At 46.4% G+C, this 22,091-nt stretch overlaps 1 protein-coding gene across 1 annotated transcript; it reads right to left on the bottom strand.

Annotated features, from left to right (window-relative positions):
- Positions 1–10,628: 10,628 nt before the first annotated feature.
- On the bottom strand, positions 10,629–16,413 carry LOC124701956 (GDSL esterase/lipase At5g45910-like). Its single transcript, XM_047234059.1, has 5 exons — positions 16,129–16,413; positions 15,813–16,028; positions 11,459–11,607; positions 11,092–11,368; positions 10,629–10,961 (listed from the first exon to the last, which is right to left on the bottom strand). Exons 1-5 carry the CDS (start codon positions 16,370–16,372, stop codon positions 10,711–10,713), a joined length of 1,137 nt encoding a protein of 378 aa, XP_047090015.1. The 5' UTR covers positions 16,373–16,413; the 3' UTR covers positions 10,629–10,710.
- Between the last annotated feature and the right edge of the window lie 5,678 nt (positions 16,414–22,091).

Raw genomic sequence — 22,091 nt, 5'->3', positions numbered from 1 at the left:
TATAAAATTATTGGCAATATCTCGCTCCACGGTGAAAATAGAGCTTCTATCAATAGATAAATGTACTCACTGAAATTCTTACTATGGTTTGCCGACAAGCGCCTTGAGAAAATCATGTGGGTTTGCGACTTAAGCGTCTTGACGCAATCCACTCTAGACTTAAATATGTTCTCATCTAGCATGAATTCACACCATTTTATTATTGACATGAACCAGGTGTTAGGTCGCGAATTTTTTATCCCATCATGAACAGAGGTATCATTGCGGATCTATCTCCCTTCTTTGTTTTATCTTGCTATCTTGTCATCTTGTAGATGAACGTGGCCTGCGACAGTAAGTGAACAACCGACGTGTCACACCTGACGCCTGAAACCCACAAATGTAGGGAATTAATTGTAGCACTTCTCAGTAAACATTGCATTCCAACATAAGGTGTTGGTCAAGAAGATTAACGAAGGATAACAATTATTTGTAATTTTGTATGTGCATGATGATGAAAGGTATTTTGTAGGTAAATGCATATAGCTCTTCAGAGATGGCCCAATACTTTTGAAGCAAGGACAAGCCTGAGGTTTGTTCTTATAGGGCTGCATGGATTTACTCGGATCATAAAATTCCACATCGAGCATGATAAATATAATGTCAAGTTTTATTCATGCTAGATGAAGCCTAAGATATGAGTTTTAGGGTCCCCAATCAAGAGCACCCTATTGCAAGTCAAGGATTGTTGACATGTTTATGTCTTTTCCGGCCATCCCTCATCTCTTTCTTACTACAAGTGCAACCCTTTGAACCCATATAGATGAAGTAACATACAATCGAAAATCGTACATTATCATCGTAGATGGAACCACAAATAAATTATAAAACTTGAACAAATACTGAGAGCCATTGTTCCACCAAAACTAAGTAGTATATCTGGAGGTTGTTGTTCAATTGAACAACTTAAGGTGTTGGCCTTTTAGTCTGTACTTTTGGTTGTAAACAAGTTTGAGTAGGAGCTGGAAACAAGCTTGTTCTTCCACCCTTCCGCATGTCCCTCTCAATAGTGTGATGTCCCTATTACTCACGAAGGAAAAAAATAAATTAGCAACCTATCACAAAGCACCTTCATCAGTAGTTGAATTTTTTATATTCGTCGATCTACACTTGTTTCACAACAGACAAAAAAGCTTATCATACACTTAGCGGACACATTAATCCTTTTATTTTGTCGTCATCAACACCAGAACAAGATTAAGGGCATATTGCACTATGAACAACCAAGTCATCCATTGAGTCATTGTCGATGGGGGGAGTTCTACCAGCCTCATCACCATTTCAAATTTAAAAAAAAAAAATAACAAGAGAAATTAAACCAGTTTGCAACGAATTATATGATATTTAGTCAATGGCTAGGTAACACCGCTAGTGATATTTAGTGAAGATTTGTTTCAAAAAAGTATCTTCGAAGACATCGAATTCTCGCCCTAGTTGTCCGACCTGGCATTGTTCCTTTCATGGATCCACAACACCTGCATGATAATGGAGATCCTAGGATACCTTGGTGCCACTTAAATGGCATGTTTTTTAATGGTAAGAATGTGTCTCCTTTGTAGATCATTTACCCGTGTACCAATTTGACCGTTCAAGATCTTCTCTACAACTTGTGAATAATCGAGACATGTTCATAGAGGTGTGTATACGGTTGGAGGATGCGGCGAGAGATATTTTTATCCTATATGGATGCGTGTGCAATTATGGATCGTTATACCAGCTGATTGTCCCACTGGTGGAAAAAGGGGCTTTGGTCGCGGTTGGCAACTGCCATTAGTCGCGGTGGCGCAACCGTGACCAAAGTAGCGCGACTAAAGGCCCCCCCCTTTAGTCGCGGTTCCTTACGAACCGCGACTAAAGGCCCGTCCACGTGGGCCGCAGGCGAGCGCCAGGGCGGAGGACCTTTAGTCGCGGTTCTTCGGCCAACCGCGACTAAAGGCCTCCGCGAGGTTTAGGGTTTAGCCCCCTCCCCCTAAATCTGGTTTCTTTTTAATTTGTATTATTTTATTTCTTTTGGGTTTTAATTTTGAAGAAGTTTCACATATTCTACGGTACTGTATACATACATGCATATGAATGTACAATTTCAAACAAATTTGAAATTAGAACCAAAAAGAATTCAAGAGGAATATACAATATATATTCAATATCGGATGACCATATACAATATATATTCAATATCGGATGACCATATACAATTTTGAACAAGTTAGTTACAAATTCTGGTGCATATAAAGTTCTACGTCATCGTAATAGTGTTCTCCTCTAGGATCGATGACTTTCCTCGCCAACCATCCAGCTAGTTCCTCTTGAAGTGGTCGGAAGCGAGCTTCTGGACTAAGCGTCTTCCGGAGGTTATTCCTCATGATGTTGTTCTCACACTTCGGTCCCGCTCATTGCGGTATCTCCGGATCCTCTCACAAACATAGTATCCACATAGATTGGTCCCCGGTGGCTGAATATCCCCGGTCGTCCGCACTTGCCATTTTAAAATGTAGCTCTTTTTTGAATTCACCGACCTTGGTATCTACGAACCGTCTCCAAACCCTACGAGGCAAAGAAAATTAAATAAACAAGAGAGTTATTAATTAGTTACTTGATATTAGGAAATGATGAACGAAATAGGCCGATCGATATAGAGCGCAAATGAATGAAAATAATTACTTTTGCATCATTTTTCTCATGTCGCCCCAAAGCGCCGGATCCATATTCAGAGAGTCGTGGACGAGAGCCGAGGAGGTTTGAACTTTAATTACCATAAGAATCCGAGTGGAACCTGCGGACACGATACATGCACGATCATGCATAACTCATCGATTAGCCACATACCATGCATGGAGTAAACAAAAGAGAATGTGCTCAAGACAGAAACACTCACCCAAAATGGTAAGGAAATAGAATATCACTTTTCTGTTGCTGTTTTCTAATAAACCGCCACAGGTCACCCTCCACGTCGGCGGGGTGGTGTTCTAACACATATGAATTAACGATGTGTGGCTCAATGAACCCAACATCATGGATGTTCCTTATTCGCATTTCCCGCTTCTTCATTCTGCATAATAGCGTACACAACAAGATAGTTAGGACAATATATATATATATATATATATATATATATATAGTGCAAGCAATGAACGAGATGGGGTAGAAATTAATAAATCACTTACAGAACGTAGCAACTGATGATAGATTTGTCGAGGTCGCGCAGATTGAACAGTTGGAACAATTCACTCAGATGAATTTGTACCCAGTAACGTTTGAAGTGATGCTCATATCTAACTTCCGCATAGATATAGTCTTTGGCGTTTTTATGTTTTATGTAACCCTTGTACCAATTTAGCGAGACCTTTCATTTGTCGAGGTAGATCCTCTTCCTGCGCAGGCTCGATGAGAGGGCCATTCTTCACATATGTAAATACTACGTCCTTCATTGGCGCCTCATCAAGGCCTAACGAGTGCACGAAGAGTGATACCTAAGTCGGCCGCTTGTTCTCTGGCACTCGTTACAGTCAATCCATGTGCTGCCGCAGCTGCTATGATATCGGGGCATCCGGACCGGCGGCTTGCACTATGAGCGGGGCGATCGATTGTTTACTTTGTTCCCCGAGCTGGGCAACTTCTTTCCCCTTTCTAATTTTGTCTCGGCCTCGTCCTCCAAGGCTTTCTTCTCCGCCAACTCTTGGTTCCTCTTGAACGCGAGTGCTTGCCTACGAAGTTCACGTAAATAGTCGTCAGGAAGATTCTTCGCGGCTTGGGACGGTGTGTTCAAAAATGACTTAGCCCACTGCTTTTGCTTGTCAGAATATACTGGCTTGGGCTCGCCCTCTCTTTTCTTCTTGCACTCCTCCTTCCATTTCTCATGCTAAGCAGCCACGGCCGCTGCATTTTCCTCGACACTAAGTTCCCAAGGCCTCGGGATGAGAGGCTTCAGTGATGGCTCTGGTATCTTTGTGGTTATAGGTACATAAGGGTCCGGGTTAATAACCCAGGACCGCTACGCTTCTTCGCCGGAGGTGGATTGGGGGGCGGTACCGGTGTCTGATCACCCGCCGGACGAGGACTGGGGGGCGGCGTCGGCTGACGTGAATGAGGTGTATTAGGTGAAGCACCACCACCACCACCGCCACCGCCACCGTCACCGCCACCGCCACCGCCACCGTCACCGCCACCGCCACCACCACCACCGTACGGGGGTGGACTTGTTGGCGCCTCGCCTGGAAACTTGATAAATTTCTTACGCCATAGAATGAGCTGGCGCTTGACATCTCCAAGTCTTTTCACCCCTTCGGGTGTAGCAATGTCAATGTCCGGGTCCTCAAACCCTTGGACTATCTCCTCCACCGTGACACGAGCATAGCCATCTTGAATGGGGTTGTTGTGGTGGAGTGCTCCAGGTGGTAAAGCACCGCCGATGGCTACCTTCATGGACATGTTCCCGATAGGATAATACAGATGAAATGCTTTCATCTCCTTTATATCGTCCACGGGGTAGCGAGGAGGCTCCGGTGCAGTAATTTCGACCACCAGAGGCTCCGGTGCAGTAATTTCTATCGTCGGTGCACCAGCCGGTGAGGCCTCCGTGGAAGCCACGCTGCTTCTTCTCCGCTGCTGGCTTCCGAGATCCATTGGATGATCTTCATGCTGCGCCCGAGCTGCCTCTCTTTCGGCTACTAGTACACTCACGGTTTTCTTCATCACATCCATTTCCGTTACCAACTGCGCCACAACATCTTTTCCCGATCCATCTTTCTCTTACGGCTTCGTAACCGTACGGGTCATCGTTGCGGGGAACCCTATTTTCCACGGAATGTGCCCCATGCCTCGTACACGTCCTCCGTGTTCGGGATTCCCGAGGGCTTTTGTCGGGCGTCGTTCTCTCGTTGAACTTGATCCTCCCCTCTTGAGCATCCCTCATTGCCTCAATAAGCTTTTGGGTGGGTGTAATTATTTTGCCCCTGGTAAACACACTCCCCTGTCTCCGGGTTCAGCGATCCCCCATGCCCGTACCACCAGCTTTTGGCCCTTGGGTCCCATCCTCCGTCACTGGACGGATTCCTCGCGCCCTCGGCTCGTTCTCCATCTTCTCCCACCTAGGCTGCCAAAAGCGATACCCTCCTGGCCCCATTTTATGATTGTACTCCTTCTTGGCCGCATTTTCCTTATTTTTTTCGATAGTTCAAGGAACTGCTCCGATTTCTTTTGCTTCACAAATTCTGGCCAATCATGTTGCAGTTTCTCATATTGTCCTTTGAAATCCGGAGTCTTGCCCTGGTTGACAAAGTCATGGGCTAGATTTTGCTTATATTTCCGGAATGCGTTGGCCATCCTAGAAAGAGCGAACTGTTTGACTAGCTTGCGCCTCTTCTTGTTTTCCGCAATCTTGTTACCCTCCTCATCTTATTTGCGGTATTCCGGAGGTAGAACGAAATGTTCCATAAGCTTTTTGAAGCAATCTTTTTTTGTTCTCTTATCGACAAAAGTGAAACCAACACGTGCCTTCTTTGGCTCATTCCACTCCTGGAGGGTGATCGAGACGTTGTCTCTAACAACGGCTCCGCATTGGCTGACAAACTTGGTGGCGTTCTTGCTGGGCTCCGGCGGCTGCCGGTTGCTTCGTCGACAACATCGATGGTGCATGTTTCTCCTGCTTTCATCGTCTTGGTTGCGCCACGCTTTGACGACGACGTACTCGATTTTTTCGACGATCCGGCCGAGGGCTAAAATAAGAAAGAGAGTCGCGCGCGTTAGTACACACACATTTATTCAAATCGGTTAGTTGTATCACCAGACGCTCAATATGTATATATATATACCTCGGCGCCGGAGGTGGTTGCTACTTCCAATTGAAGATCGTCGTTTATCGACGTTTCTTCGGCATCATCTTGCTGACGGCGCCCTTCATCTTCACCCTCAAGGTTCAGATAAGAAGAGATATCATCTTCTTCTTCTCCGGTCGGCACATATGGAATATCGCCTTTTATGATGCCGAACATATGGTCTTCAGCGTCCGGATCATAGTTGTCCAGAATCGGGTCAGCTCTATCGTCCGCCATATGTCGATCTCCGAAAACATGTAGTCAAAACAAATTAATTAAGTGAAGAAGGGGGCGGTGGCGGTGGCGAAAGGGCGGTGGCAAAAGGAGGGGCGAGGAAAGGGTGGGAGAGGGTGTCGCGGTAGAGCGCGAGACCGGGCGTTTGTTTAGTGTGTGAGAGTATACATTTTTTCAACTTAGAGAGAGTTTTCTCGGATATGTCTACCGGACGAGAATCTCGTCGTCGAGGCGTGACGAGTTCCGATATGACAAGGATTATATAGTGCGCGCGCGCGTGCGTTCCTTGACTGAAGCGGCAATGGGTTGACGATGGCTAGGGACCTACGGCGGCGGAGTCGAGACACAACACATGCATATATGCGGCGCGGTGGCGAAAGGGGGCGGCGGAAGGTGGGCGCGCGGTGGCGGTGGCGAAAGGGGCGGCGGTGGCGGTGGCGCCGCCCCTCGCCCGCGAACAAAAAAACCCGCATATACGTAGGGGCGGCGAGGGGGGCGGCGCATTTTTTTGAGTTCTTTTAAAAGTGATAAAATACAAAAGTGAAAATTTAGTTCATTTTTTGAGTTCTTTTAAAAGTGAAAAAATACAAAAGTGAAAATTTAGTTCATTTTTTTTGACAAACTTTTGTTAAGTTATTTTGTTAAGTTATTTTTGTTAAATTTTGTTAAGTTATTTCTTGTTCAATTTTTTTTGTTAAGTTAATTAAAGTTTTTGTGAAGTTCAATTTTTTAGTTCTTCACATAATTTACTAGTTGGCATTTTTACTAGTTTTTAATTAAAACAACTTAGTTACAAAGTAAAAAAACAAAAAAACAAAAAAAAAGTGGGCCAGGCGGCGCCCCTGGCCTTCTCTCTCCCTCTCTGTTTCTTCCTCGTCTCGATCCCTCTGCCAAGCGCGCGCGCGGCAGCGGCGTGTGGCGGCGGGCAGCGGGCGCCAGCAGCGGCAGCGGGCGCGCCGAGCAGCGGCAGCGCACGGCGCAACGCGTGTGCTGGCGGCAGCGCGCGCGCAACGCGCGATACGGCGCGGCGCCCGAGAGCAGCGGCGGCGACAGCGTGCGCTGCGCGGTCGGTGCGTGGCTGGCCGCGCGGGATCGAAGTGAGAAGGGGCCGGGGAGAGGCGCGCGGCGGCGGACGACGGCGACGTACTGAGGCGGTCGACGGCGGCGTGTGGCGGCGGGCGACGAAGACCGATGGCGGCGAGGGCGACGAAGATCGATGGCGGCGACGGAGAACTCGGCGGAGAAAGAAAGGAAGTGAACCGCCAGGGCGCGCCCCGCGCAAATTTATAGGAGCGACCTTTAGTCGCGGTTGGGGAGCCCAACCGCGACTAAAGGGTACCTTTAGTCGCGGTTGGCTCTGCCCAACCGCGACTAAAGGGTATTTTCGCCGGGTTTAAGTTTCCCGCGGAAAATACCCTTTAGTCGCGGTTGGCTAGGCCAACCGCGACTAAAGGTATTTTTCGAATTTCTTCTCTTTTTCGAAATGTGAAAAGTACATATAATATATCAATAAAATCAGAAAAATAAAACTAATTCATTTCAAAATCTGAAAAATACAAATAATATATCAAAAAGTAAAGAAAAATAAAAATTGTTCATTTAAAAATCTTAAAAATACAAATAATATATCAAAAATTCAGAAAATAAAACTAATTCAATTCAAAATCTTAAAAATACCAATAATATATCAAAAAATTCAGAAAAATAAAACTAATTCATTTCAAAATCTTAAAATACAAATAATACATCAATAAATTCAGAAAAATAAAACTAATTCATTTCAAAATCTTAAAAATACAAATAATATATCAAAAAATTCAGAAAAATAAAACTAATTCAATTCAAAATCTTAAAAATACAAATAATATATCAAAAAATTCAGAAAAATAAAACTAATTCAATTCAAAATTTTAAAAATACAAATTATCAAAAAATTCATAAAAATAAAAAAATACATATAATATATCAAAAAATTCAGAAAAATAAAACTAATTCAATTCAAAATCTTAAAAATACATATAATATATCAAAAAATTCAGAAAAATAAAACTAATTCAATTCAAAATCTTAAAAATACAAATTATCAAAAATTCATAAAAATAAAATTAATTCAATTCAAAAGTTCGTTGGCCCCCTCTTCCCGCCTCTTTCCGTAGACCCCTCTTCCCTCCTCGTCTTCCCGCCATTTCTTCCCTGTCTTCCCGCCTCTTTCTTCCCGCCAATTGTTTCCCGCCAATTTCTTCCGGCCTCTTTCTTCCCGCCAATTTTTTCCCGCCAATTTCTTCCCGCCACTTCCTCCCCGCCTCTTTCTTCCCGCCTCATGTCTTCCCGCTCCCATTTTTCCCGCCATTTGTCACTACATATAGGTAGCCCGGCTTGGCCAGCATCACATCTCTACAATCTCTCATCACTCTCTCATGGCTTCCACCGCACCCACTCTAACCTACCGGCAGGTGGAGGAGCTTTGCGCCTCGAACTACCCTTGCCCTCCGGGCTACCGCGTCCCTGCCGGCCTGGAGCCTAAGCGCCGGCGGCGTGCCGGTCCCTCCCGTCCCTCGAGGTACTGCGCGCGCGGGCGGCCATCACGAACCACTACTACCTCGACCTCACGCCGGAGCAGCGGATGAATCCCGCCGGCATCCCGATAACCGGCATACTTGGGACGCCTTCTTCATCAATCGGCGTGAGAGGGCGCTCGCCGGGTATGAGGAGGACGGTCCGCCTCCCGGAAACTTCCACGAGGCCGGCCGTCGGCTATGGTGGTGCGGCCGGACTGCAGCGAGCGTCATGGACTACATCACGGCCGGCGATATCCCCCGCCTGCGCTACCCTCGGTTCGAGCCACGAGCGCCGCCCGACGACAGCGGCGACGCCGCCGGCAACTTAGAAGGCGACGACTACCCGGTACAACGGCGGCGGCTATGAAGACTACGAGTATGCATATTATACGCCTAGGCGGGAGTATGACTAAATCACTCCAAATTTCATGTATGCGGGAGTATGACTTAGTCACTCCAAATTTCCTATATGCAGGAGTATGACTTAGTCACTCCAAATTTCATGTATGCGGGAGTATGACTTAGTCACTCCAAATTTCATGTATCATCAGTGCTATCTCGAGTCAATTGAATCATTCGAAAATGGACACCAAACACATCACGGGTAATATAATTCACATGATTCATTCAACAAAGTTTGGTACAATAAATTATTACACATCATTTCTTCCCTTGTGTCCACTGCTTGCTTACGATTGTGCCGTATCCATGGAGCATCCTCATCATTTAACTTAATGCTTGGGTCGGTGTTCACTTTGAAGGGCGGAATTTCAGCAAACATATTATAATCTTCTGACATGTCTGTCTTGTCCTCCACTCCCACGATGTTTCTTTTCCCTGAAAGAACAATGTGGCGCTTTGGATCGAGGAGGAAAAAATAAATGAGAAAGCTCAAGTGTGGCTCCAACACTTCATATCATGTTTGTTTCATGCTCTTGGGGCATTTCATCAAACACCTTATGTGCATAAGAGGAACCAAAAGCAAACCTAACACCCAGTTGTAAAGCTTGTGAAGAGAATGGCACCAAATGGCTAAGTGTTGGCTGCTGGGTGGGTATATATAGGGGAGGGGCTTTAGTCCCGGTTGGCTCAGCCAACCGCGACTAAAGGCCTTCGAGCACCTTTAGTCGCGGTTGGCTCGGCCAGCCGCGACTCAGCCCCCACGTGCACCGGCTGGCCACCGAGCGCCACGGGCCCAGGCCTTTGGTCGCGGTTCACCTCCCGAACCGCGACTAAAGGTACCATTAGTCGCGGTTCCTGCAGCATCGCGACTTATGGGGCTCACCCGAAGCCTGTTTTTCCACCAGTGTCCCTTGTACTTCGTATTTTTTGTGTTTTGTCTTGTTGGTTGTGGCTGTGTGGATCCTACTTATGTAGAGGAATGATATACGGAAATTGCAGTGGAGAACCTGCTAACGCACCCCCTGCGTATCTCACCTTAGATTTTACATCCGGAGCCGTTCATTACATGTACACTTCCGTGTAGGTACTCTGTGTTTGTGTACACGAAATTGTATTTCAGCTGTCGTACCTAGAGTACAGAGAAATAGGGCCCCACAAACATGACGTCACCACGCTGGGTAGGTGCAGCAATTAAATTCTTGTGTGTTCACCAGCGCACCAACCCTTCGCCTACTTCAGATCAAACACGAAGAGATGTCCCGGTGTCAGTTTCTTCAGTTAGAACAGCCTCCTGTACGGGGGATCATCCAGTGCTTCTTTTTCTTTCTTAATTTCAGCCTAGGTACAAGGTGTCCTACTCCAAAAGTAGAACTCCGTATACACCAGAACATGCCAAATTCAACATAAAATCTAGCTCAGTATCTGAAAGAAAGGTAGCGAATTTACGTCAAAAAAAAGATAGCGAATTAATGCAATTGCATATAGTTGGTCACTTGATAAGGTACGCATACATCGGTCACTTCATTATGAAGTGCTCGTTGAAAATAAAAAGGTACTCAATACAAAGTGTTGAAATAGATGATTGAAAATCCATGCATGGATGATGCATCCCATTTTATTTATGATAACTTTTTATACAGATACCAGCTTGGATCCGATCTCGTTTACGCCGAGTCCATGTCAATGGCAAAGTAGTTGTACGTCGCCCCCATCAAGTGATTGTGCATGCTTAATTTTCGTAGCCAGCGTCTGGCAATGTAGCGGTAGGTTGCCTCCGTGAAGTGTCCGTCCCAAAACAAATACTCAGATGGGTCCTGGCACACCGTCGCACCAGGCATGCCACAGCCGGCACTCATGTTGAAGTTGTACTCTCCACCTCCACCGCAACAACACTTCAGAACGTCGGTGGTAAGCCCTAGAATTGTCGAAACCACATCATGTCAGAAGCAAGAGCAGGCGATGCCATATCTGCACCACAAGGCAATAGCTAGAACAGAGACAAATAGAATGACAAAAGATGAGCTTATAGGTAGAGTGCTACTGACCGAATTTCCAGGGAGACTCCACCATTTTGATGATTGGAGTGAAGAAATCAGCGTAGATTACCAGAGCATTTGGGTAATTCGTCTGGACGTTCTCTAGGGCCTCTTGGAGCAGCGAGTTGTGATGCACGGCTAGCTCATTGAACTCTTTCAGGCACCCGGTACGAGGCTCGTAGCCCGCCGGGTCGTCACTACGGAACAACTCTAAATTGGCTGGTGAGCAGCCCAGTGGGGGGATCCCGGGCACAATCAAGGTCTTCGCCCCATGTTCAATTAGTCCCTGTTCAAATTTGCAGTCATATATTGTGGTCACGACTCATGAATTGACTTTCAACTTCAGATAACCTGCAACTTCCACCATTGATTATACCTCGGTGGCCTCGGTGATGGATCTGACTACGTCTGGGACGCTGGATCTAACTTGTGGCATGGTCTTTCCCAGAAGCGAGAAGCTGTAATCATTGAAGCCAAATTCTCCCACGAAAAAAAGTGACTTGTGGAAAAACGTTGGTGGGCACTCTGCAAGATAGGGTGCAGATGTATAAAGGAAAACCTTACTAAGAGCATGTCTAACAGGCCCCGTATAACCCGTCCACCCCGTAAAATTCCGGCGGGATACGGGGCAGGCGCGATTTTGGGCGTCTAGCAGGCCCCGTATTCGGGCCGGCCCGTTTCGGCGGAATACGGAGCCCAGGAAATCGGCCCCGTCGCCCCGTACTTATACTGGGCGCAGGTGCGAGTGACACTCGCAACCCTAGCTCCGCCGTGCGCCGCCGCCTCCTCCTCCTGCTCCGGCGAGCAATTAGTCGCTCCCCCGCGCCGCATTCCACCCCAGATCCGGCATGGACGCCCGCCGCCGCGATGCCGCCTCGCCGGCGAGTGGATCGAAGCGATCCCGCTCGCCGGACAACGTGGAGGATGCGTGGCGGCGCCAATGCAAGAGATCCGCCGCCGGGAGCCGGCGTTTGGCCTGCGAGTACGCCGGCGCCGCGTACGTCCCGCCGAAGCTCGTTAACTTCGCGGCGGGCGGGCGCTGGTACAACGAGGATCCGCCGATGAAGCCGATGAGCGGGCCCAAGTTCGAAGAGTGGCGCGCCGACTGGGAGCGCCGCCGCTGGGCGAAGGAGGCTTGGAGCAGCGGGAGCACCAGCGCTGGAGGAGCTCCGCTCGCCGGCGATGAGGAGGAGGCCCCCGACTTGTTGAAGGAGCTACGACAGTTCCTCAAGGACGACGCCAAGAGGAAGAGGGCGGAGGAGGAAGAGGTGGCGGCGGCCATCGCCGCCGCGAAGGAGGCGGAGTTGCGGGAGGCGGAGGTGGAGGCGGACTCGTACCTAGTCGACCTCCCCGAGTAGGAATCGTTGATCCGTATGTATGATCCGTAGTATGATCAATGAAATTGAACTTCCCGGGGTTTTTATTTTTGAAAATACGGGGCGAAATACGGGGTCTGCTAGACGGAATGGCTCTTCCGTTAGCAACTTTTCGATACGGGGCGAAAAAGCGGCGAGATACGGGGCAGAAATATAAGGGGCCTGCTAGACATGCTCTAAGATATGATTGTTACATATTGTACGAGGAGAGGTCTAATGCAATACGGTGACTCCTCAAAGTCAAGTATGGGATTCGATTCTCCCCATTTAACTGTGCATCAGCTGCTATGTTTCTCTAGGACATAAATAAGAAGTTGCTTTTAAACTATTTCAAGCAGATGAATTGAGTACATCCGGTTTGGATTTCGAGCCACCTCGAGCACATTTTTTATATGTTCAAAAAAATATTTTTAAGAACTTAAAACTTTTGAAAGAATACGTTTTCTCAAGTATAACCCCTCCTCCCAAATTCAGACAAACTCAAACACAAAAAGGCCGAAATCGCTTGATACCTTATAATAATTAAGTGCATGATGGTCTTTTAAAAAACTAAAGAGGTATAGGTAACCCATTATAAAACACATGCGGCCCAACTAAGTAGGAGTACTATGTATGTATGCCGTTGTCAGCTCACCAGAAACACAATCAGGACCAAACACAATCCAGGGAGCAATGCTACATCTACGGATGTTTTCCTACAAAATATTCTTATGCTGTGTTTGGATGCATAGAAAGTGGGTGTGGAATTGGAATTTGGCCCAATTCTGCAAATTCTGCCGTTTGGACTGGACTCGGAATTGCTATGTGGAAAGTGGGCTAAATTCCGAGCCCCCCACCTCCCGTGCAAATAGAGAGGCCCAACTTTCCGAGGTCTCACCCTCGGAAAGGCTCGGAAAGCTGCTTCGCCCGTCTTCCCCCCGCACGACTGCCCCGCCCCGCCTCCCTCCCGTCGTCCTCGCGCCTGCCGCCGCCTCTCTCCGGCCTCCCTCCCGGCCACCTTGCGTCCGCCGCCGCCTCTCTCTGGCCTCCCTCCCGGCCACCTCGCGCCCGCCGCCGCCTCCCTCCCGTCTCCGCCGATTCGACCCTGCCCCGCCTCCCCCCGGCCCCCCCCCGTCTCCTTCCTCCCGGCCGCCGCGGACTCACCCCTGCGCACGCCGCCGCATGCCCTGCGCACGCCGCCGACTCCCTACTCGCGCCCGCCACCGACTCGCCCGGCGCCCTTCTCCCTCCGGCTCCTCGCATCTCCTCCTCGCGGCCGCCGCCGACTCGCCCTTGCGCACGCCGCCGCATGCCCTGCGCACGCTGCCGACTCCCGACTCGCCCCGGCGCCCTTCTCCCCTCCGCCGAGCCCCTCATCAGGGCCTGCTCCGGCGAGCCCTGCTACGGCGAGCCCTGAGATTGAACAGGAAATACATGGTTTATTTTTATGTTTAAAATTGTGCAAATTCAACAAAATATGAAATTCCATACTTTGTACATCCAAACAGGATTTAGAATTGGTTACACCATTTGATTTCAACATCAAATTCCAAACACATCCAAACAATAGAATCGAATTAGAAGCCAATTACTTTCCATCTCGGATTTGGAATCTTAGTCCAATTCAATTCCATGCCAACTTTCTATGCATCCAAACACAGCATTACGGACAACCACCCGTGGCTCAGCAGATGAGAACATGCTCCACAGTTTAAGGCAGAAACACAATCAGGACCAAACACAATCCGCCATGTCAGCCCGTAAGGTTATTACGTAGAATGTTTTCCGTAGGTGTAGGATTATTGTTTGCGAGGCGGTGGTGGCCATGGCCGGCAGATGGAAGCCACGACACAAGGCAATGCTTTCTGGCCGTGAGGCACTGTGAGGTGGTGCAGGCGGCACGAGCCTAGGCAAGGTCTCGTAGGTGCGTGCCAAAAAGGGTGGCAGCGGCGTGTAGTCAGGCCAGCAGCGGGGCGACACGGTGTTCGGCCAGCCAGTCTAGCTCCCAGACACCGGCTTGCGTCGGTTCCGGACATGCCTGCAAATGTCCCCCGGCCATGTCCGGCGCTGCTTCTGCCATAGCCGTTGAAAAAATGAAACTCTACTTTGGTGGTGACGGCAGTGACCGGCGTTCGGGCGATTGCCTTTGCCGAAGCTGGTGATGAGGAGGAGCGGTTGGCCTTGATGTCGGATCAACAGGCTGACGAACACAATCGCCGGCGACGGATATATAGAGATGAGATCGTGGCAGCTCTTCATGCGTTATACGGTATACATATATGTGGATATGTTGGGTTTAGATATGGGCTTAGGAGGGCTAAAATTAAATTAACTGGCTAATTACCCAAGAGTCTAAACTAAGTTTGAGGGGAGGGGTTATACATGAGCAAGCATAGATGTACAGTACCTATATATGTACTCCGTATTAACTAACTGAAGCTCAGCAGAATCCCCTCCTCTCAAACTCAAACTCAAAATAATCAAGGCTTGAGATCATTCCTTAGCCCCTTCATAAGCTAAATTACAAAGAATACAAAGCGATATCAGTATTGGATGTATTTGAGTTTGAGGGAAGGAGGGTTGTACACCTGTACTGAAGCAGTAGACTAACATTTATCCACATATCTTATCACGTGTGAGCTACATAAAGAAGACAAAATGTGGGTAACAACTGGATCTTTTTTCATTTTTAAGCCACAATTTTGTTCCTTTCCAATATCCGAAAATACAATGTACTGCTGAAGAAAACTTCAGACATCTGGAACACATTTGTATTTATCCAAGGAAAAATTCATAATAATTCTAAACCTATAAATATCAAATTTTTTTGAAAAAATAGGCTCATAGGATCCAAGGAGCCAAAACGTCATACTCAAATTGCCTCATGTATTCTCATATAGACTATCATAAAAGATAATTTCTCTTTTATATTTTTCTATGTTCACCAAATATTCTAAGTTTCTCATCTACAGTTTTCTCTTTTAGACGAAAGGCACATAGTGTCCAGTTTAAAATTAATAAAGTCATCGAGACCATAATAATAGTTCTTAAATGGTGCGGCATGGATACCTACAGGGCACGTGTGCAGCCCAAGAAGGCCCATCTGGTCATAACTTACTTGAGGAGCAACACAGCAGAGGGGAGATAAGAACTAGTGCGTGGCTGCTGTGTCTGTGTGGAGGACAAGCTTCCATGGTAGCTCAGGTTAGTCCTCTCGATCCTAGAAGTCTACACAACTTCGCCAAGCTAAGATAAAACCAAAACCAGACCCGGGTTCAAAAGACTAGACAAGGGCAATAGTGTTGCGACTTTCGGGTTATTCCATTTGTGTCATCGACGATTCCAGCGTTCAACAAGCGTATTTAACTGTTTTACCTGGGGCAGGGCTGCACAGCGAAGGCTTGAGCGACTCGAACCACTGCAGCTGCACGCTCGAGGTGGTGTTCAGAGCAATCTGGCTTGCAATTGGTATATCTTTAAAGAAACTGATGTTGAGAGCGGTGGCGCCCGAGACTGCGAAGTTAGCGCCTTGGCTGAAGCTGCCGTTGTGCGACAGGAATGGCGGGACGAGCGGCAAGCGTAGCCTCTTCGCTGCATAACGGCCGACAAAGCACAAATCAGTACTAGCTAGACATTCATCTTTGCTATCAACAGGAGCGTGTGTAGAAGTGTAAGAATGAGGAGTGCTTACCGACGAAGTCGATGATGAGGCGGCCATTCGAGTTGCGGCCCGTGGGGCGGCCGAAGAAGGTGATGCCGTAGGGAGGCTGCGCCGCTGGGTTTGGAAGCGAGTTCTCCGCAAATACAACAATGTTATTTCCGGTGTCGGAGAAGGAGTCACCGAAATTGAAGATGGCATCGTATCGCCGGAGGGAAGAGATAGCGGGTTGCACGGATGCGAGGAGGAGAAGCGAGAGGATACTGAGCAGCTTCATTGTGCTCGTAATGGCCAATGGGGTTCAGATTGTGTACACGCACGCTGACTCTGTTTGCTCCTCCATTGGCACTGAGGCGATATTTATGCACATAGAGGCCATGGGTTGACTGCAAATTAGTGACGTTAAAATTTTCGCCTGAACGGTTTATGCGAGCAGTAGAACTCTTTATTTCCGAGAACGAGAGGTAAATCTACCCTAAACTTTTTCCAACTGCTCTAAAATTTTCTTAGTTACTAGTAGTATTATCAAAGTAATTAAGTTCTTTTATCTTTAGGAAGAGAAGATGACTTTTCATGGTGCTAGCAGTTTGTGTTGCGATGTTTATGTCAAAACCTTGCACAAATGCACATGACCACTGTGAGCCGGGCGATCAGCATTTTTTTTTTTTTTGCATCGTGTTCTTGGCAAATGGTTGTGATAACAAGGGATGACTTCCTTTTTTTTTTGTGGTGCTCTCAAAGTTTTAAATATCGCACTATATCTTTGCTATAGAATACACTATAGCGGATTCACAATACTCCTGCTAAAGATATGCCGTTTTAACGCTAAATAGAATCTCCCACCAATAACTCACTAAATCACGCTAAAACGCCAAGTAGGGTTTAAGAGCATCTCTAGTAATAACCGAAAAAGTGGAAACCGAAAAAATGCAATTCAATCTCCCGAACATATTAGTTCGTTCGATTTTGGCAGTCGCGCAGAACAAAAACCGTAAAATAGGAACTGAAAACACGAAATTAAAATTCTCGCGGGAGAATTCATCGATGAACACATATAGACGATAGTTATTGCTCCGATTCCGCAACAAACTTTACATAATTCGAACTAATAACCTAAATTAACTAGTATGCACAGCAGCGCGAGCTAATTTTGCAAAAATTCGGCCCCGGCGGCCTCTACGCGCGGCGGCGGAGGAAGGCGAGGCGGCGGACATGTGGAGCTCCTACTCCGCGTCGAGCTCGACCATCTCCAGCTTCACGCGGCGGACGCGTTCCTCCCGGCGCGGCGCCTCGTATAAAAAATGCGGACCTGGCGGACAGCAACGGCCTCCTCCCGACGCCAGCGTGCTCGCGCCTCCACGTCGGACACGGCCGCCAACTGCGCGACGATAGCCCCCTCCTCCTCGTCGTCGTAGACGTAGTCACCGGCGGACAGGAGCGTCCTCGCCGGCGCAGCGTCCTCCTCCTCGGACGAGCTATCGTACACCGGAGGGCGAGGGGGCGGCGCGAACCGCAGGAGGACGACCCCTCACCTCCGTTCGCGTACCGCGCAAGCTTCCCAGGGGGCGTGAGCCCCCAGTTGGTCCACCGGCGGGCGCTGCGCTTGCACGCGCCCTCCGAGTGGACCCATTTGCGTCGCTCCTCCTCCGTGCGGAAAACGGGGGGCGCGGCGGCGAGTCCCCGCCGCCCAAACTACCTCCTCCCCTAGCGGAGCTTCACCGGCTAGCCATGCGGAGCTCGACAGGCGGCGATGCGGCGCTGGCGACGCGAGAATTTCTCGTGGGAGCTGGCGGAGTGAGGCGGCGGAGCGGCGAAGGGGAGTAGTGTTTGGAAACAGAACTCCCATCCGTGGCCCCTTTTAATACGGGGCGGCCGCGCAGTTTCTCGGCAGCGGCGGAGGGGAGTAGGGTTTGCACAAACTTTCTTTAGAGCGAAAACTCAAAATCCAACTTTAATTAAGATCGGAAAATAGTGGCGATTGTGCACGATTCCCTTCATGGCAGGGATGAAGCTAGAAATTTTAAATTTTTGGCACTGGGGCAGCTCTAATTTCTCTCTTTTTTACTGGGATCATGCTCTATAATTACTACTATTTAACATTAGTTAGTGAATGATTTGCTAATATCCATTGGTGTCCGCTGACATCATTTCCTACAAGGGAGCTCCGTCCCTGCTTCATGGAAGCATGGTTTTTGGAGAGCCCTTTTGAAGTCCATGTGGTGCCAATGGGGGTGGTTGTTCCTGACGCGGGAGGCTCTATTCACCTCTACAGGACCTTTTTTCTTTCCATATTCTCTATTTTTTTTTCTTGTTTTTCTATACTTTTGGCTGTGTAGATCCTTGATGCCTCGTCTAGCTCGTGACATTATCTTGTTCTAGAGAACGGGTGTAATTCGTATCCGCTGGTACTAATATGTTTATTTATCAAAAACATATTGCATGCTAAAAATAAAAGTCATTATATGGTAATTAAAAAATTAAAACGTGAAATCAAAATATGCCTATGTTAGAAGTCTCACCTTTTAGTTCTAGCATAAGTCTAAAATGCCAAAGTCTTTGCCATGTCTATATTGCGGATGTATTTGTGTGAAAATGTTAGTAAAACACGCACATCTTGTTTTATAACAAGTTGTATTGCAAAGTCTCTTTGAAAACTTGCTCGCGAAGATATGGAGTATGTAGTGTGGAATCATTACTTTCCATTTGATTTCACTGGTTTACCTTATGACTATAAGTTTCTAACATCTATTTTTATTTACAATTTTGTTGTTTTGTAATATGCATATTATGTGTCGCTATACATGATTCATTTTCATAGTGTAAGTAAATATAGTTTACAAGCTAGTACTTAGTCAACATTTTCCGGTTATTAAGTCGCACCTTAGAGCAATCCAGTCCTTTGCTAGTGTAGTTCCATATCAAGAGTCTATTAAGCATTCAAACACGAGGTAGAGAAGCGAGAGGACGCAAAGCAACTTTATTGTGCCGGTAAGGGGAGCGGACTGAGCATTGGACGTTAATAGCGCAGGCGCGTGTTTGGTATGCTTGCATGCCCATTTGCAAAATGTAGGATATTCATCCACATGGGTGTCGGCGGTCGATGGCAATTTGGAAATGTTATAATTTAAGCACCATTGATTTAACCAAGGAATATAAGTTCCTATTTTTTTAAGAAGTAAATTTGTTATAAACTTACCAAAGTGTAGCAAATGAACCAAACCACGTCTTTATTTGATCAAAACATGTTGCCACACTTTTTTTTCGTCTTGACAAGAAACTTACTTTTGGATGTCCGATAAAACAAATTAAGTGTGTATATAGTGTATACCTGGGCATTTCTCGGGCCGGGCCGACCAAAGCCAACGTGGAAAATCCCGGCCCAGGCCCGGCCCGGCCCGAGCGTCGGGCTGAAAAAATAGGCCTAGGCCCGGCCCATCACATAGAAAGCCCATCAGGCCTCGGGTCGGGCCATTTCACTAAATTAATTGCGCAAAATCAAGGCCTAGGCCCTGCCCATCCTGACCATCGGGCCAAAAAATTATGCCCAGGCTCAGCCCGGAGGCATGGTCGGGTCGGGCTTGGCCCATGAATTTTTGGCTAGGCCGGGCCGGCCGACCGGGCCGGGCTGCCCATGGCGAGGTATATAGTGATGCAAAATATAGCTAGCTCATGTTCTATAAATTTATTTCTAAATGTGAATATTTGAAAAAATGTCTCTCAAAAGGTTTATCTTATCCCAATCTATTTTCATGTTTAGAGTATTTATCTCTGCAGGGGTTTCATGGTACATGTCACATAAACTAGAAGGTGAATGCGCAAATTTGCGCAGCTAGAGATACTTATTTATTTATATTTAAAAGTATTATGAAATTTTAGATACCTCTTGGTTTCCAAATAAACTTCAACTATCGACATAATTTAATCCTCTTACAAGGTGTGCTAAAAAGTAAACGTCATTTCGGGTAATAAAAGGTAAACATGGAATAAAAATATGACTAGATGAAAAATCCCATGTTCTAATTCTGGCGTAAGTCTAAATATGTGGAAGTCATTGTGATGTCTTCATGCATTGAGGACGCCTTTGTGTCAAAGTTTTAGTTACAAATACATCAATTGTTCCAGAAAAAAGGTTTGTGTTACTAAGTCTCTTGGTAAACTTGTCATAGAGAATGTGTAGTATGTAATGGTTGATATATTTAGCTTCGTTAGATATTAGTTTCTCTTATGGCGGAAAATCACTTCGGAGCTCATGTGTCATGGAGCCCTTTATTTTTTCAAAATTTGAAAACATGATTTTAAAGTTTAATTTTTGATAATTATGTACTCTACCAACACAAAAAATCTAACTCAAAATACCTTATATTCTAGGCTTTAAAAAGGACAAAACCTGACAAATTCTGGACGTTTGAAGATTTGCACTGCTCACTATTTTAGATGTTAGATTTTATTACTTTTGTGCAGCCCAAAATAGTGGATATTTCGAGGTGAGATATTTTCGTGTTAGTTCCCGACATTTATAACTTTTGATCTGAATTTTTTAACCTTTAAGTCGCCTTTTTGTTGAACCGTTGAAAAAACGAGATCCGTGTATCTCGTGAACCAAAAATCCGTGCTTCTCTTATGGGTCTGAGTTCCTATACTATTACTTCAACCTTTGTTCACTAATATAAGACTTTTTCGAAATCTACGTTTCCAAAACATCTTAATTATATTAGTGGAGCATTATTATTATGCAATATACATGCCATATGTTGTTCTCTATAATATTTTATATTTATAGTACATATATATATGAGTGTGGCGTTTTGCAGGCCGAGCTATATGTAGCTCATTATTTTAAAAGACTCAAAATTTGTATTTCAAACCTTCAGAAAATTCTGATAAAAAAATCCTAGTGGTAGCCAATGATGTATGCTACAATGGTGTAAACTCTTAATGCAAACTGATTTGTATTCTAGACTACACAAAATTGATAAAATCTGACAAAATTAATAGTCTTGAATTGTGTACTATTGTCTATAAAATTTATCGGAATTTGTTATTTTTGTGTAACGTAAAAGTAGTTTGTATTGAGATTTTACACTATTATAGTATACATTATTGGTTATGTCTAGAATCTATCGATAGCAGTAGGTTGATTATTGCAGCTAACCGATCGTACGGGTGGACCTCAACATCTCGGTTGGCGCTACAGAATGAGAACATAAGGTTGAAGGGGATCTAGCTAGTACGGCGTAGACTTGATTTATTGCAGACACACATCACCCATGTGTCAGTGCCGTATGAATTAGAGGAATTAATCAATAGTGTAAGCATACGATTGAACTGCTGGATTGGGTTTTCTTTTTAGTCATGCAAACCAGCATATGCGTATACGCTCGGCTGGTAAAAATCAACCAAAAATACTCATTCATTCTAGTGTCATTCGCCGATACATAGGCAAATACGACTGAATTGAACGTTTGGGAGTGCCACCGCGTGGTGCGGTTTTTGGGTGTGCGTCCTCCAAATAAAAATGTTTAAAAATTAAATTAAATATAAAACACTCAAATTCATTCAAATTTATTATATACTACAAGAATTTGAATAAAATCCGACTAAATTGAAACATAAAAATAAACTAACGACGGCGTCTGAAGCGGTTGTAGTACTGGAATAATTTGTAGTCGTCGTCGGTCACAACGTTCTGCTTGCCGCGAGGGTCAGCGGACTCCTCCTTCACCGCGCCGCTGGGGCTAGCTTCGCCATCGTTGCGCGTGAGGTCGACAAGCGGCATGCCGCTCTCGGTGATGGACAGGGCGGTCGCATCCTCCATGCTCCCCGTCCAGGCGCTATGGTCGTTCAAGGACGACATGCACATGGTGTTGTATCCCACCATTGTCTTCGGGGCCGTCACTTCTTGCGAGTAGTCGTTGCTTGCAGAAGAGCGTTGTAATAACCCAGAACATAGGAACAACGAAGGGTAGATTTAGAAATGGGATGTGCATTTCATCGCA

The sequence above is a fragment of the Lolium rigidum genome, chromosome 3 (assembly GCF_022539505.1).
Source record: "Lolium rigidum isolate FL_2022 chromosome 3, APGP_CSIRO_Lrig_0.1, whole genome shotgun sequence".
In the NCBI taxonomy this organism is placed as follows: Eukaryota; Viridiplantae; Streptophyta; class Magnoliopsida; order Poales; family Poaceae; genus Lolium; species Lolium rigidum.
This window is presented reverse-complemented; position numbering and strand designations above follow the sequence as displayed.

Bases quoted from the DNA above. Each gene is read 5' to 3' on its own strand.
- LOC124701956 (XM_047234059.1), bottom strand. From the start codon at position 16,372: ATGAAGCTGCTCAGTATCCTCTCGCTTCTCCTCCTCGCATCCGTGCAA. The intron at 16,029-16,128 runs GTAAGCACTCCT...GCCGTTATGCAG, and splicing joins CCTCATCATCGACTTCGTCG to CGAAGAGGCTACGCTTGCCG. The intron at 11,608-15,812 runs GTAAAACAGTTA...CCTATCTTGCAG, and splicing joins GCTGTGCAGCCCTGCCCCAG to AGTGCCCACCAACGTTTTTC.